The sequence below is a fragment of the Palaemon carinicauda genome, chromosome 2 (genome assembly GCF_036898095.1).
Source record: "Palaemon carinicauda isolate YSFRI2023 chromosome 2, ASM3689809v2, whole genome shotgun sequence".
NCBI classification, from domain to species: domain Eukaryota; kingdom Metazoa; phylum Arthropoda; class Malacostraca; order Decapoda; family Palaemonidae; genus Palaemon; species Palaemon carinicauda.
The window spans coordinates 40,202,208-40,217,905 of NC_090726.1; the positions used below are offsets into that span (position 1 = coordinate 40,202,208).

Genomic DNA, 15,698 nt, shown 5'->3' on the forward strand with positions numbered 1-15,698 from the left:
CACTTTGTCTGATGAGGGGTGTATGGTTTGTTGTAGCATGGTGGAGAGAACGTGCGACATTTGCCGGCCGACCACCTCAACCAGGCTTATTACGTCCACGGCCTGACCAACCATCATCCCTCCAACCACCCATCTCACAACCACTCCCTTCTTATGACACAACATAGTAAAGCCTACCAGGCTCAAGCTCATGCTCAGGTACGACATTGAGCAGCGTGTTCGTTCGCTGTGACTACAACGGTAGTCTTTTTCTTGTGTGTACACTACTAAGATAGAACATGAAGTTAACATTTGTTCCTTACCAGACTTGGCAATTTTTGTCTTGTTATGACAACAGCCAGTCATTTTACCTTTTGTGAAAGACTGTGTTGCACAATATAAAAGGGGGGTGGGATGGGAGTGCAATACTTATGCTGTTTAGCGTAACAAACAACGCCGTATGTGTATTGTCTTGTTATTGTACTGTAGCCATTGAATGGGTAGCATGAGCAGTTGCATGTTAAAGGTCATCGTGTATTTAGGAATGATTCCATGAGGCATGAGAGAGTCATTGCTGATTTGTCTGCTGTTTGTAGCTGGTATTAAATATGGGGATCCATTAAAGAAATTAATCATTGGGTTACTGCTTTAATTGTTACACAACAATGTTAAGCTTCCATCATTATTACCATTAGTGGTAATTCATGTACAATACTTATGCTTTGAAGCAGGATTATATTCTATATTCATATTATATATAATTATATATTGTAGGTTTTATTATTAGGGTTGAAATTATATTTTACTTCATGGAGAAAATTAGTTTTATATTTTTCAGTCTATTGACTTCTCTGCTAGCTTCCTTTATCTTTGATATAATTTACTGCTATGAACTTAATGTAACATTATATTATTTTTAAGCTAAAGGTCATAAATATTGATACTCAATAGAATTTAATTTTAATTTCAGAAGGTAGCAGGATGGAATCCATTAGGAATGGGGAAACATGAGAGAGTCATTGATACTCTAGACGAACGTCGTATTCTAGATCAGAGGCATGAGGAACCACCTTTACGTCACGTTCGTGAACCAGAAAAAATGGTGCAAGAAAGTATTTACAAAGCTTTTCGTGACACTAATACAGACAGAAGCAGATATCCTCCTCCAGCACATACAAGCAGTAAACCACCTAGTGAAAAGGTTGCAGTGTCTGCAGTATTACCCAAGATTTCAGACCCAAGCTTTTATCCTTCAAATTATATGCCCACCAAAGATGCCAAGCTTCCCCATTCGACTGAGAGAGTCTCTTATAAACATTACACTGATCATCGTGATAAGGGAACTGTAATTATTCAACCAGATATCAAATATGAAAAAGCTCCACCACCTCATTCTGTTAGTCCCAAACCACGACCACCCGAAAGGTCTAGTCCATTCCCACCTGCCTCAGCGTACAAAACCCATGACCCATCTTCATCCATGCACAGAAGTAGTACCTCGCATCATTCTTCTACTCTTTCCCACACCATAGATCAGACAAAAACTAGACAACCTCAGTCTTCACCACATTCTGCTCCCTCGCCTGCTCATCCTGATTATTATCATCCTTCTGTAGCAAAATCTACAACTACGTATCCTGCCAATTTTATTAACGCAGGGCTGGTTCCCAATCCGATGCACGTGTCATCAGTTTCTGCCAAAACAAAAGTCACTTCACCCCCACCGCAAATGTATGGGAAACCTGGTATTACTACGGGTACTCCAGTGTGCCGTGTTGATTCAAGGCCTTCTCAACCTATTCCTTTAACTAGTAAACCTTCTGTTGGTATACCCCCTCCTGCTCATTCGGGGAGAGGATCTCATAGTGAAACTAGACCTCCTATGCCTTCTCATGAGCAGAGAACACCATCATCTATGGACAGAGTAGTACCATTCGATGCTCGTATTTATCCGCCCACAGTACCTTCTCCGCATCATAAAATTGTTGTCGCCCCTGGTCCTCCCCCTCCAGTAAGGATGCCACCAGTTTCCTCACCACATGTGGCAACCCCCCACATTCCTCCACATCCGTCACCTCATCCTTCTCCACAACCAACTCAAACGCAACCTCTAGATCTAGGAACTAGAGAAGATACAGCTTCTCCAAGTAAGAGACGTACGCAAACGCCCACTCCTCAAGATCCAAAGAAGGCTCGGTATGAAACGAGTAACGCACAGCCACTGTTAGCCCGGGTTTCTGAGCCAAGTCCTTTGTATCCAACAGCTGCTACAACTATAACAACCGTCGAAAACACAGTGGCATTGGCAGCAAACTTGTCAAGAGTATCAAGCCCAGCTTCTCGTCCGCCCAGCCATCCTCCAGCTGCCACTACGCCGACACTCCAACGAACAGAAAATAGTTCTTCACCCGGAGCAAATAAAATGACAGAGCCTGAGAAGTCATGTAGTCCAGGGCCTGTTGGTGGCTATGTGCACAAACTAAAAAAAGCTTGGCTTCAGAGGCATGAAAGTGGTGTAGAGATAATTCCTGCACCTACGTGTACATCTTCGCCAGGTCTTTCAACTAGAGTAGCCACACCACCTCCAGCTAGTAGTAGTGCACCTGCATCTTCAAAACCAACTGCCACCACAACTTCCGCTGCAACGGTCAAATCGGAGCCAAAAATCATCGCAAGGAAGCAAAGAGTCGCCAATAATATACCTAATGGGCATAGGGAAGATGTTAAAGATGAAGACTCCAGCTCAACGGATTCAGAAGGGAGTACCACTCAGAAGTCCAAGAGGGGTACTAAGGGAAAGAGAAAAGTGAACATTGCCAAGAAAGGTAGTGATAGTAACAGTGATAGTGATAAAGACAGTGATGCAAGTGAAACTGCAAAAAATCCAGGACGGTTATTGAATAAATTGGATCCTTCTGAACCCACAAAAAAAAAGAGGGGAAGGAAACCTAAAACAAATCAAGAGAAAGAAGAAGGTCCAAAGCCAAAAAAATCCAAAGAGGAGCCCCCACAAAATGATCCACTTCAGAAACCTCCTGTGTCTCAGCTCAAGAAAACAGGTGAGAGTTTCTTGCAGGATGGATCATGTTATGAGGTGGCTCCAAAACTGCCTAAATGCCGTGAGTGCCGTTGGACTGCTCATCAGAGAAACAAAAAGATGCCTAACATATTCTGCAGATTTTATGCTTTTCGTCGGCTTCGTTATACAAAAAATGGTCAGCTTGCCGTGGCAGGGTTTTCTGATCCTATAAAAGATGTTTCAGCTGAGGATTTAAAGCTATGGGTTCCAGATAGTGACATGCCCCCTGAAGATCTTGATGTGGACACAAGCAAGTTTTTGCTAACACATGTTGGAGACCAGTTCTGTGACCTTGTGGAGCAAGAAAAGGAAGCAATGGCTCTACATATGGGTGATGGTAAGATTTACTTTTGTTTTCCCATTTTTTTTTTTAATTTCTCCGTTAACGTTTATTTATACATTTTTTTTCACCCCTCAGAAATGTTAGGCAGGATATAAAATAACTAGCTTCATAAGTGAATAATCAAAGCGTCACAATCATACTCCATGGTTGATGATAGAAAGTGAAGTTTGCACTAGTATATTTCTGAAACTTTTTTTCATATAAATTTCTGTGGTGATGTAAATTGACAATTGAAGATAAAGTGCCACTGGAACTATCATGTTTGGTTTTAAAGTTGAAAATGGTATTAAAGAACACCCAAACTGGATTCAGTATTTTCAATGGGTTATTAAAGTTTTTCAGTAAGGGTATTGTTCACTCTGGTAAGTCATACTTTTCTCTAAAATAGTTAGTGGTGATTCTATAAATCCAGTTAATCCTTGTAATCTTAAACTCTTAAAAAAGAGCAGTTATTTATTCTCACCTAGTTAAACCTTATGAGGATAATAGTGATTGAACAAGGAGATGGACAAGATGCTGCACCTTGAACTTAGACTGCTAAACCTTAACTGTTTTTTTAGACAATCCTGATGAATGAATTATTGACAAGACTTAGACAGCCAGAATCACAATATGCTAAAGATTGTTTTAAAGCAAACTTCTATGATACTGCAAAAAAGTAGTTTATAGAATACTATCACTAACCCCAGTGAACTCGACACAGGTTACAATTAAAGCTTGACTTTCATGTAATTAATTGAAAATACATCCTGCTAGAGACCCACATTTGAAGCCTCTACCCAGAGCATTATTATACGCTGACATCAAAGCTTAGGTGTTAAGATTTAAAAAATTAATTTCTAAATACAATACAACCTTGTGATCTGGCCCATTACTATGGGCTTATTACAGTCTCTCTTTTAAACATGATTTGAATTTTCTCACTTTTGTTTCTTACCTATCCTCTATTTTTATATAATAATGCAATAATTGATTTCCTCATGATGAATTAGCTAACCTGTATTGTATAGATAAGAAAATCGTAATAAACTTGGTGTTAGCAACAGTTGGTGTTGTTTTTTAAAGTATCATGTTAATTTAAACCTTAACTGTGACCACTAGATAACAATTGTATTTTTTATAGATAGATTTATAGTGTAGAACAAATGTAAAATGGTCTCATTTTCTTCCCCCTCAGATAATGTTGTGGCGTGGAAACGCGTAGTCCAGGGTGTAAGAGAGATGTGTGATGTTTGTGAAACAACGTTATTCAATATCCATTGGGCTTGCAGTAAATGTGGTTTTGTGGTGTGCATAGACTGCTACAAAGGACGGAAGAATGGAACAGTGAAAGTGTGGGATGAGGGTGGTAGTAAAGATCGTGATGAATACTCGTGGCTCTTGTGCGCCACAAGACTTGCACATGAACAGGATAAACTAATGTTGACTCAGATTATATCTGGTAATGCTCTACTTGATCTTGGGAATAAAGTGCATGAGGTGCGACACCAGTGGAATATCCCCCAGTATTGTGAATGTCCAGAGGCTAAAAAGTACAAAGACCAGGCACCTCAAGATGACAAAAAGAAAGTCAATGGGGTTAATAAAGATCTGCTCAAGAATATTAAAAAAGAACCCAAGGATCAGTTGGTAAATGGAACTGTTAAGCAAGAAAAAAGTGACAAGTCTAACTGTAAGGATGAAGAGATGTCCAATTCCCCACTCAACTTCTTTGCAGATGTTGTATTGTCCAGCGATAAAAGGGAGAGCGAGGTAAGTGTTCACTAGTAGCTGTATTTCATTTGCTAGTTACAAATTTTATGAATTTTTAATTAAGGGTAGTGAGTTTAATAAATTTGGAACCAACAAATATTTATATTGCTCCATTATCATACTGACAATATTTGTGGTGAAGCTGATGTTCTAAAGTTAAAGTCAAAGTAAAGAAATTAGTATTGAAAAAATACTGTAAAACAAGTAATTGCTTATACTTTCGTGAACTTGCTGTGACAACAGTTGATGTAAAATAGCAAAAGAAACTGATGTTGCATTAAAGAAAATATTAAATCTGAAGGAAAAAAGTTAGTTTACATCTTATAAACTCAAACTGGTGGGCAAAATTGATATGTTGAAATTCATTTATTTAATACATGCCATGCTAAGATCTTAACATACAGATGTAATGTTCCTAATTTAGAGCTATTTCAGTATAATCTAGGATGTAGCAGTCTGAAGTATGAAATGCATGCACTATAAATCTATTTTAAAGCAATTTTTACCACTTGGGAAAAATAAAAAATCCACTCAAGAATTTGTGACTTGCAAGATTAAGAAGGCATGAGGATGAAATAACGAGTCTTTGAATGAATAGGTGAAGAATGGAATTTTTGTGTTAAACTGAATGTAGAGAAGTAGCTTGATCTATGCAACAATTTTTTTGGGGGGTGTTTATAAGATATAATTGTTGAAAAACCTTGTTACAGTATTTAAGATATATATCCTGAGTAGTGTTGAATATGATTAAAGAAAAGTGCACAAGCTGTTGGAATGTTTCCTGGAAAAGGCTTAGATGAAATTTCTAATCTTGGAAAATGCATTATTTTCCATGTATTCTGTACATAGGAAGGTTAATACTTTACCCCCCCCCCCTCCTCCACCATTGCTAACTTATTGTCTGTACTTTAAGAAGTTTATTAATTTTCCACACACATTCCTAATACCTCAAGCCTGGGTTACATGACTGTCGTTATTCAACATTCCCCAGCTTGTTATACTGTATTCCACATTCTGTAACTTGGGTTACTTATATTTCTCACTCTCCAGGAGTGTGCTGAAGAATATATGGGTTTTCTTATGGATTTATTTGGCCAGTGGGTTAGTATATTTGTAGACTAATGTTATCTTGGAACAAAAAGATATGTATATGATGAAAGTTTGTACATGTTGATGTATATATTAGGGGTGTGAGGAGGAAGAAGGTGAGAATCATTTTAAGAGTGAAGAGTTGCTAGAAAGGAAACCAACAAGTATAAGCAAATAGTTTTGAGTGATCTGTTCCCTATAACACATGCTTATTCCAGAATCAGTAGAAATGGGTTTCATCTGTTATAATGAATTGTTAGGCAGAACTTAGCCAAATTATTTATTTAGATTGTATCATCATCCTATTGATGATATATTGAGTAATTGTTTGGCAGGTTGAAGTGTATAATTATTTTTAATTTGACCAGCTGTAGAGATCTTTACTATATCAACTAATGTATAGTTTTATTTTGTAATTGAGGAGGGTATTCAGCACCATGAAGTGCAAAGTACTGTATTGATGTGTATTAGTTACATAACTACAATTTTTCAATTTCCAGAGTTCTGATTCGGATTCGGATTCCGACTCCGATGACAAAGAAGGTAATTTTTCAACTTTGCGTGAACTACTAATCCGGCCTAATGCTAAACCTAACGGTACCAAGGATGATACGGGAGGTAACACAAAGCCAAGTAAGGATAGTACCAAAAAGAAACCGAAGCTGGAGACAGTGGACGATGTGATATCTTGCGTTATTGAGCAGAATCCGGATAAGGATGATGCTAAAGATAATAACCAGGTGGTGCTCAAACATTTCATTAGAAAGTGAGTACTGTCAAGTAATTTTAGTTAAATGTAATATTGAGGTTATTAGCATATGGTAATATGGGCTAAAATCTTTGATGAAATTTAAGTATCCTTCATTTTGAACACATTCAATTTGAATGTTTCAAGAATAGTTTTGACAGTTTTTATTCAATAAATTTCAGGTACAACTATGGGCCTCGTGGCAGGGACCCACTACCAATACGAATCATGACTAAAACCGAGAGCAGTAGTTTATACCCAGGGGTAGCGCATTCATGGTTGTGTGATGGTAAACTTCTAAGGTTGCTTGATCCTCTAGCACCCAACAACACTTCCTTGTTCCAGGATCAGTGGAAACGTGGGCAACCCGTTATAATATCTGGTGTTGGGCAGAAGCTTAATATGGATCTTTGGAAGCCACATTCATTTTCCAAAGATTATGGAGATATTAAGAATGACCTGATTAACTGCCTTACAGGAAACATAGTTCCCAACCAACCAATGAAGAAATTCTGGGATGGTTTTGAACACTATGGAAAGAGGTTGAAAGATGAAAAGGGCCAGCCTATGGTACTTAAACTGAAAGATTGGCCCCCTGGTGATGATTTTGCTGAAATGCTACCCAGCAGGTATGATGACCTTATAAATGTTTTACCAATGGGCGAATATACTAGAAGAAATGGACGTTTAAATCTTGCCGGTCGTCTCCCCGAATGTTTTGTACGTCCTGATCTGGGACCAAAAATGTATATAGCATATGGGTCAGCAATACATCCAAGCAGAGCTTCCACCAATCTACATTTGGACATCTCTGATGCTGTAAATGTTATGTGTTATGTTGGAATACCCAAAGATGCTGACTACGAAGAACACATAAAGGGTTGGTATTAGCACATTTTCTATATTGTTAGATCAGGGTATAAACTATGATAGTTCACCAGATCCATTTATATTAGTTTCACTTGTAAAATGTGAATTAATTTTAATTCATCTAGTTGTTAGAATGTAATTGAAGATGTATGCCATCAGTTAATATGAAATAAATGATAATTATATACAATTATAGCATAACATTAACAAGTTGATGTTATCATGCTTTGGAAAAGGATACTTCTGCAAAGTACCCAAATTTTAATTTCATAGAGTTTTAAGGTTTAAGAAGGGATTAATAAATTTGATTGCGTACTTTAAACATGAAAATGCTAAATAGAAGTTACACAGAAAACAATTTCTGTTTTTACAGTATTCTCGGAAGCTGTAATGATGGGTTAGACGAGTTATTTGCAAAATTGATTACCATTTTTTCCTATGTGAACTGTTGTTAGGTTATTATTATTATTGTTATTATTATTTTTTTTTGGTCTTGCAGAAGCACTTAAGGCAATAGATGAGGCTGGCTGTGACATATTGACTAGGAGAAGAGTGCGCGAGAAGGATGAAGTACCGGGAGCTTTGTGGCACATTTATCATGCACGAGATGCTGACAAAATTCGTGACTTGCTCAATAAAGTAGCTATTGAACGTGGTGATAAGCTCGAGCCTCATCATGACCCAATTCATGACCAGTCTTGGTACCTGGATGGCCATTTGCGGGATAGGTTGTACAAGGAGTATGGTGTAGAAGGCTATGCTATTATTCAGTGTTTTGGTGATGCTGTATTCATTCCAGCAGGAGCTCCACATCAGGTAATATAGATTTTTTTATATATATATATATATATTTTGTTTGCACCTTTTTTTTTTATATATTTAAAAGCTGCCTCCGGTGCCTTAGATGACCGCGGAGGTAGCAGCAGTAGGGGACTCAGCAGTATGAAGCTTCATCTGTGGTGGAAATGTGGGAGGTTGGGCTGTGGCACCCTAGCAGTACCAGCTGAACTCGGCTGAGTCCCTGGTTAGGCTGGAGGAACGTAGAGAGTAGAGGTCCCCTTTTTGTTTTGTTTCTTGTTGTTGTCGGCTACCCCCCAAAATTGGGGGAAGTGCCTTTGGTATATGTATGTAAAAGCTGCCTGGTTCATTCTATGTACTGATATGGTAGTCTGATTCTAGTACACTTCATAACCAATATTCTATAAACTTTCTAATCTCTATTTACATAGAACATGATTTGGTATAATCATGTGAATTTTTTATTTTCAGAAATTTGGAATATATTAATTTTAAACATTAAAATACAATGTTGATAAAACATTCTATTTTGCCTGGATAGAGAGTGAAAGATGATTGATATTATACTATTTATGCTGCTAAAACCTCAATCGTTTACAGTATTAAAGTTAAAAGCTCAGATTCTCAAATTATGAAATGTAATTGTTCAGTTGTTGTTTGCGAATGATACTGTTCTGGTAGCAGACACAGAAGAGAAGCTTGACCAACTAGTGACAGAATTTGGAAGGGTGTGTGAGAGAGGGAAGTTGAGAGTTAATGTGGGTAAGAGTAAGGTTATGAGATGTACGAGAAGGGAAGGTGGTGCAAGGTTGAACGTCATGTTGAATGGAGAGTTACTTGAGGAGGTGGATCAGTTTAAGTACTTGGGGTCTATTGTTGCAGTAAATGGTGGAGTGGAAGCAGATGTACGTCAGAGAGTGAATGAAGGTTGCAAAGTGTTGGCGGCAGTTAAGGGAGTGATGGAGAGACAGAAATAGAATGTGTTTGAGATGAAGTGTCTAAGGAGTATGGCTGGTGTATCTCGAGTTGATAGGGTTAGGAACGAAGTGGTGAGGGAGAGAACGGGTGTAAGAAATGAGTTAGCGGCTAGAGTCGATATGAATGTGTTGAGGTGGTTTGGCCATGTTGAGAGAATGGAAAATGGTTGTCTGCTAAAGAAGTTGATGAATGCAAGAGTTGATGGGAGAAGTACAAGAGGAAGGCCAAGGTTTGGGTGGATGGATGGTGTGAAGAAAGCTCTGGGTGATAGGAGGATAGATGTGAGAGATGCAAGAGAGCGTGCTAGAAATAGGAATGAATGGCGAGTGATTGTGACGCAGTTCCAGTAGGCCCTGCTGCTTCCTCCGGTGCCTTAGATGACCGCGGAGGTAGCAGCAGTAGGGGATTCAGCATTATGAAGCTTCATCTGTGGTGGATAATGTGGGAGGTTGGGCTGTAGCACCCTAGCAGTACCAGCTGAACTCGGTTGAGTCCCTGGTTAGGCTGAAGGAACGTAGAGAGTAGAGGTCCCCTTTTGTTTTGTTTCATTGTTGGTGTCGGCTACCCCCCAAAATTGGGGGGATGGATGGATGGAATTGAAGTTCAAAATTGAATGCTCTAACGTGGATATGAGACAGGCTTTTAATATGCCTTCTAATTTATTGTTATTATTACTAGCCGAGTTACAACCCTAGTTGGAAAAGCAGAATGATACATCCCTGCGGGGTCCTCAAAAAAAGGAAAATAGCCCAATTAGTTGAGGAAATGAGTTAGTAAATAATAAACTATGTATTGTATTTGAAATAATGGATAAAAAAAAAAATTTTTTTTATAAAAAAAAAAAAATATCTATGAAGTGACATGTCAACGTCAACAAACCATTTGCCGCAAGCTTGAACCTTTTTTGTCACAGATATCACTTGGGGTATGAAAGCCTCTTTTTTTTTCTCTCTCTCTCCCCTCCATGCTACAGTAGTCTATTATTCGGTCAAACCTAAATCTGCAATTTTCTCCAAACATTCTCTTTGATATAGTATCCACTGACTTTGCAGGCTATGGTACATGATCATGATTACTAGATGTGCATTCGTCACCAAAAACCATGTCTCCTTCCTTTACACTTTCCACTAAACAACTGGCTACTGTAACGATAACAATCTAACTATTGTAATAGGCAAACTACAAATAAACCGATGTTTACTTTTTTCAAACACATTGACTTGCATTCATGGGGTCGCACTAATGTTGCTGCGCTTAAAAGTTGGTTAACAAACTATAGTACTGCAATGTAAATTGTTCAGTGGCACACTGACTTGCATTCATGGGGTCGCACTAATGTTGCTGCGCTTAAAAGTTGGTTAACAAACTATAGTACTGCAATGTAAATTGTTCAGTGGCTACTTTATACTTGGTATGGGTAGAAGTCTTTCTTTAGCTATGGTAAGCAGTTCCTCTAGGAGGGCAGTCCAAAATCAAACCATAGACTGTACCATGTCTAACAATGTCTTGGGTTAAAGTTCTCTTGCTTGATGGTACACTCTGGTACTTTTATATTTTGTTTCTTTTTCTATTAGGTTTTCCAGTTTGTATGTGAAATATTTAATTTAATATTGTTACTGTTCTTAAAATATTTTATTTTGATTGTTAATTGCATCTTTTGTAGTTTGTTGAAATTTATGTTCTTTCCTCGCTGGGATATTTTTCCCTGGTGGGGCCTGGGACATATAGCATCCGGCTTTTCCAACTAGGGTTGTAGCTTAGCTTGTGATCAATGAACAATCTGGTTGCAGCTGGATTAAAAATTCTAGAATACTATTGTCTGTTATTAATGATTAAATGCATACTCATGTGAAGATGTGAATGCAAAAGATGTTCAGAATTATAGAAAAATAATATAATTTGAAGAATTAACTAAAAAAAACTGTTAGATTATCATAAAGACCAGAAATAAGAAATTTAACACCTTCAAAGATGAGACAGTAGTCGAAGAGGTGACAGAACTATATTTGAAATGATAGTGGTATGAAAAAATTAAAAAATTTCTCCCGCACGATAAGGCATGCATGGCTCCTAATTAACAAGATCCATTTTAGACCTAGATTGTATGTAAACTTTTGTACAACTGTTAAGGTGTATGGGCTTCGACATTTCTCCTTGGTGCTGTATGGGCTTCGACATTTCTCCTTGGTGCTGTATGGGCTTCGACATTTCTCCTTGGTGCTGTATGGGCTTCGACATTTCTCCTTGGTGCTGTATGGGCTTCGACATTTCTCCTTGGTGCTGTATGGGCTTCGACATTTCTCCTTGGTGCTGTATGGGCTTCGACATTTCTCCTTGGTGCTGTATGGGCTTCGACATTTCTCCTTGGTGCTGTATTTGTATTTAGGATCGTGCCCTATTAGGAGTTTGATATTTGTGAGATATGGAAGCATGCTGGTGTGTTACTAGGAAAACTTGGATGAGTTCAGTTACCCTTATGATTAACAATTATTAGTTTCATTGAAATAACTTTCTCTTAAATGCAATTTGTCTCAAAATCCAGAGCATTAGTTTTTTTTTTTTTTTTTTTTTCAAAACAAATCTGCTACTGAAAATATAGGAAGTGAATGTTTCTTTTTAGGTTAATAAGATAACCCACATTTATTATTAATTAATTTGACTTTCTTACTCAACATGGCTACATTTCTGAAAGTTCACCATGTACTGCATTGATAGATGCTCATTTTGTTTCAATTAGGAATTAGGTAAACAGCTGGCTGTAGTAATTGGGAATGAAGGTGAATGGAGATGGCTTTTTACACTTTGGAATAAAATTATCTTTAAAATTATCAGACTGTTCATGTAGGAGTTATAATAAAAAAAGGGTGTGCAACTGGGAAGGTCTCTTAATAGAGAAAGTAAGGCGGTGTTAGTTTGTCATGAAGAGTACAGTACAGTACTCTTATCCATTCAAGCATTTGTTTTGCTGCCAGGAAATTACATTGCCAATAAATTTAATTTATCTTAGTATGAAAAGAAAGTAATTTTTAACATCTTCTAGTATAAGTAATTTCTGTCTTTTCTATTTTCAGGTACGTAATCTGCACAATTGTGTAAAAGTGGCGGAAGATTTTGTTTCTCCTGAAAACATAGCCTATTGCTTCCATTTGACGCAGGAATTCCGTCATTTAAGTGACACACACACTAATCATGAAGACAAACTTCAAATTAAGAATATTATATATCATGATATGAAAGATTCATTAGCTTGTTTAATGGCTGCAAGCAAAAAACTGCAGATAAAGACAGAAGTGAAAGAGGAAATTGAGAAAACAGTGAAAAAAGAACCAGAGTCATGAAAGTAGCTCAAATAACTAGTAATCTATGGAATCCATGATTCTGTCGAAATGTGCATATTATGTGATGGAAATTACAAATCTAAAAAGGTGTACTACTGGAACAGACTTTAGTGCTTCAGTGGTTACAAAACTTTATTTTATATATAAACTTTTCCTAATTTTGAGTGCAAATAAGTCTATTCCACTTACATTTTATAGCAGAAGGGTCAATTATCTGTATGGAACAGTCCATTTTCTTTTCAGTGTTCATTAACAAGGTCATAACTTAGTAGAGATGATGTAATTATTTATTAATCTTATGTACTAATCACAGTGGACCAGGGTTTATGAACCCCTGAATTTAACTTGTGTATCCACGGTGTACTTAAAGTGATGATGCGATATTTGTGCACAGTAGTGTATGCCTTCTGAAGGAATAACCAGTGAGCAGCCACCTTCTGCTGTACTCTGAATTGTGTGCTTTTGTGCAAGGAGAGAATAGTAGTCCAGTAGCTACTTGTGTGGAGGGGATGTTAATGAAAAGTATAAGGAGTTGTACAGTTACTCCTCCTTTCTTCCAGGCTCATTTTTTAAGCTCTAAAGAAGGTTTAAAAAATATTTTGTGTTGCACATGTAGATATGAGACACCGGTACGTACACAGAGCAATGGCCTCTGTTATTAAAATGAGGCTGAAGCCTCAATAACTCCATACAGATGGGACTTATACCCCAGCTATATAAACAGTGGTTTAGTGATGATGGGGCAGGGGGTTCCTAGAGGAATGGGGAGGGGGACCATGGCTGTGCCTCATGAACATTTACCAAATCCCACAACGACCCTCAGCCCCCTCCCCCATTGCTGCTGCCATTCCAACCCCTCCCCACCTCCCTGCCCTCTTTCCACCACTTGAATTTTCATTTTGTACATTGATCTCATTGTTGGTGTAAATGTGAGTAGTTTTGAGGGATGGATGTTTCTTGTAGTGTGTTTCTCACATGTCATGTTGTTATATTTGTTTAAATATTGAAATGTGTTTTCTTTAAGAAAAATACAAAACACAAGTGATAGGCATGTTGTTGCCATTGATCTTTCTTTTGAAATTTAAAACTAAAGGGAGAAAAAATAATTTATTTGCTTTTTTCAACTGTGGGCGAATGTAGAAAATGTACATTGATGTAGCCTGTAGTATGCGATGGGTGAAGAAAGCCCTTAAAGACTGCCCCCTCACCAGGAGGATGCAACTCTACTACTTTTTTGTACTGTCAAATATGTAAACAGATCACAATTTGAATAGGAAAACTGATGCCATGATTAGTGGTTTCATTTCACCCTTTGATTGTATTAATATTAATGTTAGAAGAAATAGAATATATTTTTCTGACCATTATAGTCTTTACATAATACGGTGTGATTAAACCACATAAAAAGTTCTTTACACGAATATAACCTTTTGTCCTTTGATGGAAGTATGCTCACAGAGTAAAGGTGGAGACCTTGCTTAAGTATCAAGGTTGTAGTACGCTTGAGGGAGGCGGGAGCCTTACCCACGCAGCAGGCTCCCGAGCTCAAATTTTCCTTTCAGCTGCCTGGCAATATTGGTGGTTTTCATCTATTGCTCTTCAAATAACGTGTTGTCAATCATTCGTGAGGGTTGTAAGGACAGTGAGACAAGCGTCACCAAGATCAACTGATACTTTATTCAAATGTGCATGGGAGTATATTACAAGGTGCGGGCGGAAAGGTAGGATGGCGCTGGCGCTAAATCAGATTGAATTGCCCACCAAAATATATGTGTTTTCTTACACTAACAAATATATGAATTATGAGTTAACAGAAAAATGTAATGAAATGATACATATGTCTAAATGTAGCTCTGATAGAGTGGAATACATATACATGAGAAACCACGGTGTGGCGAAAGGAAAATTCATATATATAGACAGTTTGTTGATTTTCTGGACGACGAAGGGAGCGGTGTCTTACAAGTACTCCCCCCCCCCCCCCCCCCAAGACATCGGGCGGCGTAGAGGGCTGATGATCAATCTTCGTATCTTTACAAGCGTCGGAGGGTTCCTCGTTTTAAGAACGGAGGGGCACGCCGGTGGTCGGCGTAAGGATCTCTTCCTCTTGTCGTCGTTTGATGATTTTTCTTTCGTTGGGCACCTTGTTTTGAGGTGGAACTCTGGATATGCCGGGTCCGGCGAAGGCAGTGTTGCTTCCTTCGAGAAACGCCGGTTTCACGCGGTCTATTGAGACCCAGTCCTCTTGGCCATGGACGTCGAGAAGGAAGGCTTTCGTTGTCGTCTTAATTACCCGGTAGGGGCCTCGATAAGGTCTAGTTATTGGTTGTCGATGAGCGTCGACACGGACGAAAACGTACCCGCAGTCATCCAGGTTTTTTGGCTTGAAGTGCTTGGTTCTGTCCTGCTAGGTTTTGAGACAAGGCCTGAACTTCCTGGCGATGTCCCTTAGGTGATCCAGCTGCGTGTCGTCGGTTGATGAGGGAAAGAATTCGCCAGGAACTGCAAGCGCTTCCCCGTAAACCTTTTCGGCAGGCGAATGCGCGAGGGGCGGTGTGAAGGCCGAGGAGTACCCAAGGAAGTCGTGATTTCCAGTCCCCGTCGGTGCAGCTCGCCATCAGGGATGCCTTGAGGGCGCGGTGAGTTCTTTCGACCATGCCGTTTGCCACGGGGTTGTATGCCGTGGTGCTGTGGAGCGTCGTCCCCATCAGGTTCGCCAAAGCG

General features: G+C 38.6%; 1 protein-coding gene across 1 annotated transcript; it reads left to right on the forward strand.

Moving 5' to 3' along the window:
* Kdm3 (Lysine demethylase 3) lies at positions 1 to 14,265 on the forward strand. The gene is made up of 7 exons (XM_068354705.1): positions 1 to 198; positions 950 to 3,395; positions 4,579 to 5,153; positions 6,743 to 7,008; positions 7,173 to 7,870; positions 8,360 to 8,676; positions 12,708 to 14,265. Exons 1-7 carry the CDS (start codon positions 154 to 156, stop codon positions 12,972 to 12,974), a joined length of 4,614 nt encoding a protein of 1,537 aa, XP_068210806.1. The 5' UTR covers positions 1 to 153; the 3' UTR covers positions 12,975 to 14,265.
* The last annotated feature ends 1,433 nt before the right edge of the window (positions 14,266 to 15,698 follow it).

Coding starts and splice junctions, on each gene's coding strand:
- Kdm3 (XM_068354705.1), top strand. CDS start 154: ATGACACAACATAGTAAAGCCTACCAGGCTCAAGCTCATGCTCAG. Junction 199..949: donor AGGCTCAAGCTCATGCTCAG/GTACGACATTGA, acceptor TTTTAATTTCAG/AAGGTAGCAGGATGGAATCC. Junction 5,154..6,742: donor GCGATAAAAGGGAGAGCGAG/GTAAGTGTTCAC, acceptor TTCAATTTCCAG/AGTTCTGATTCGGATTCGGA.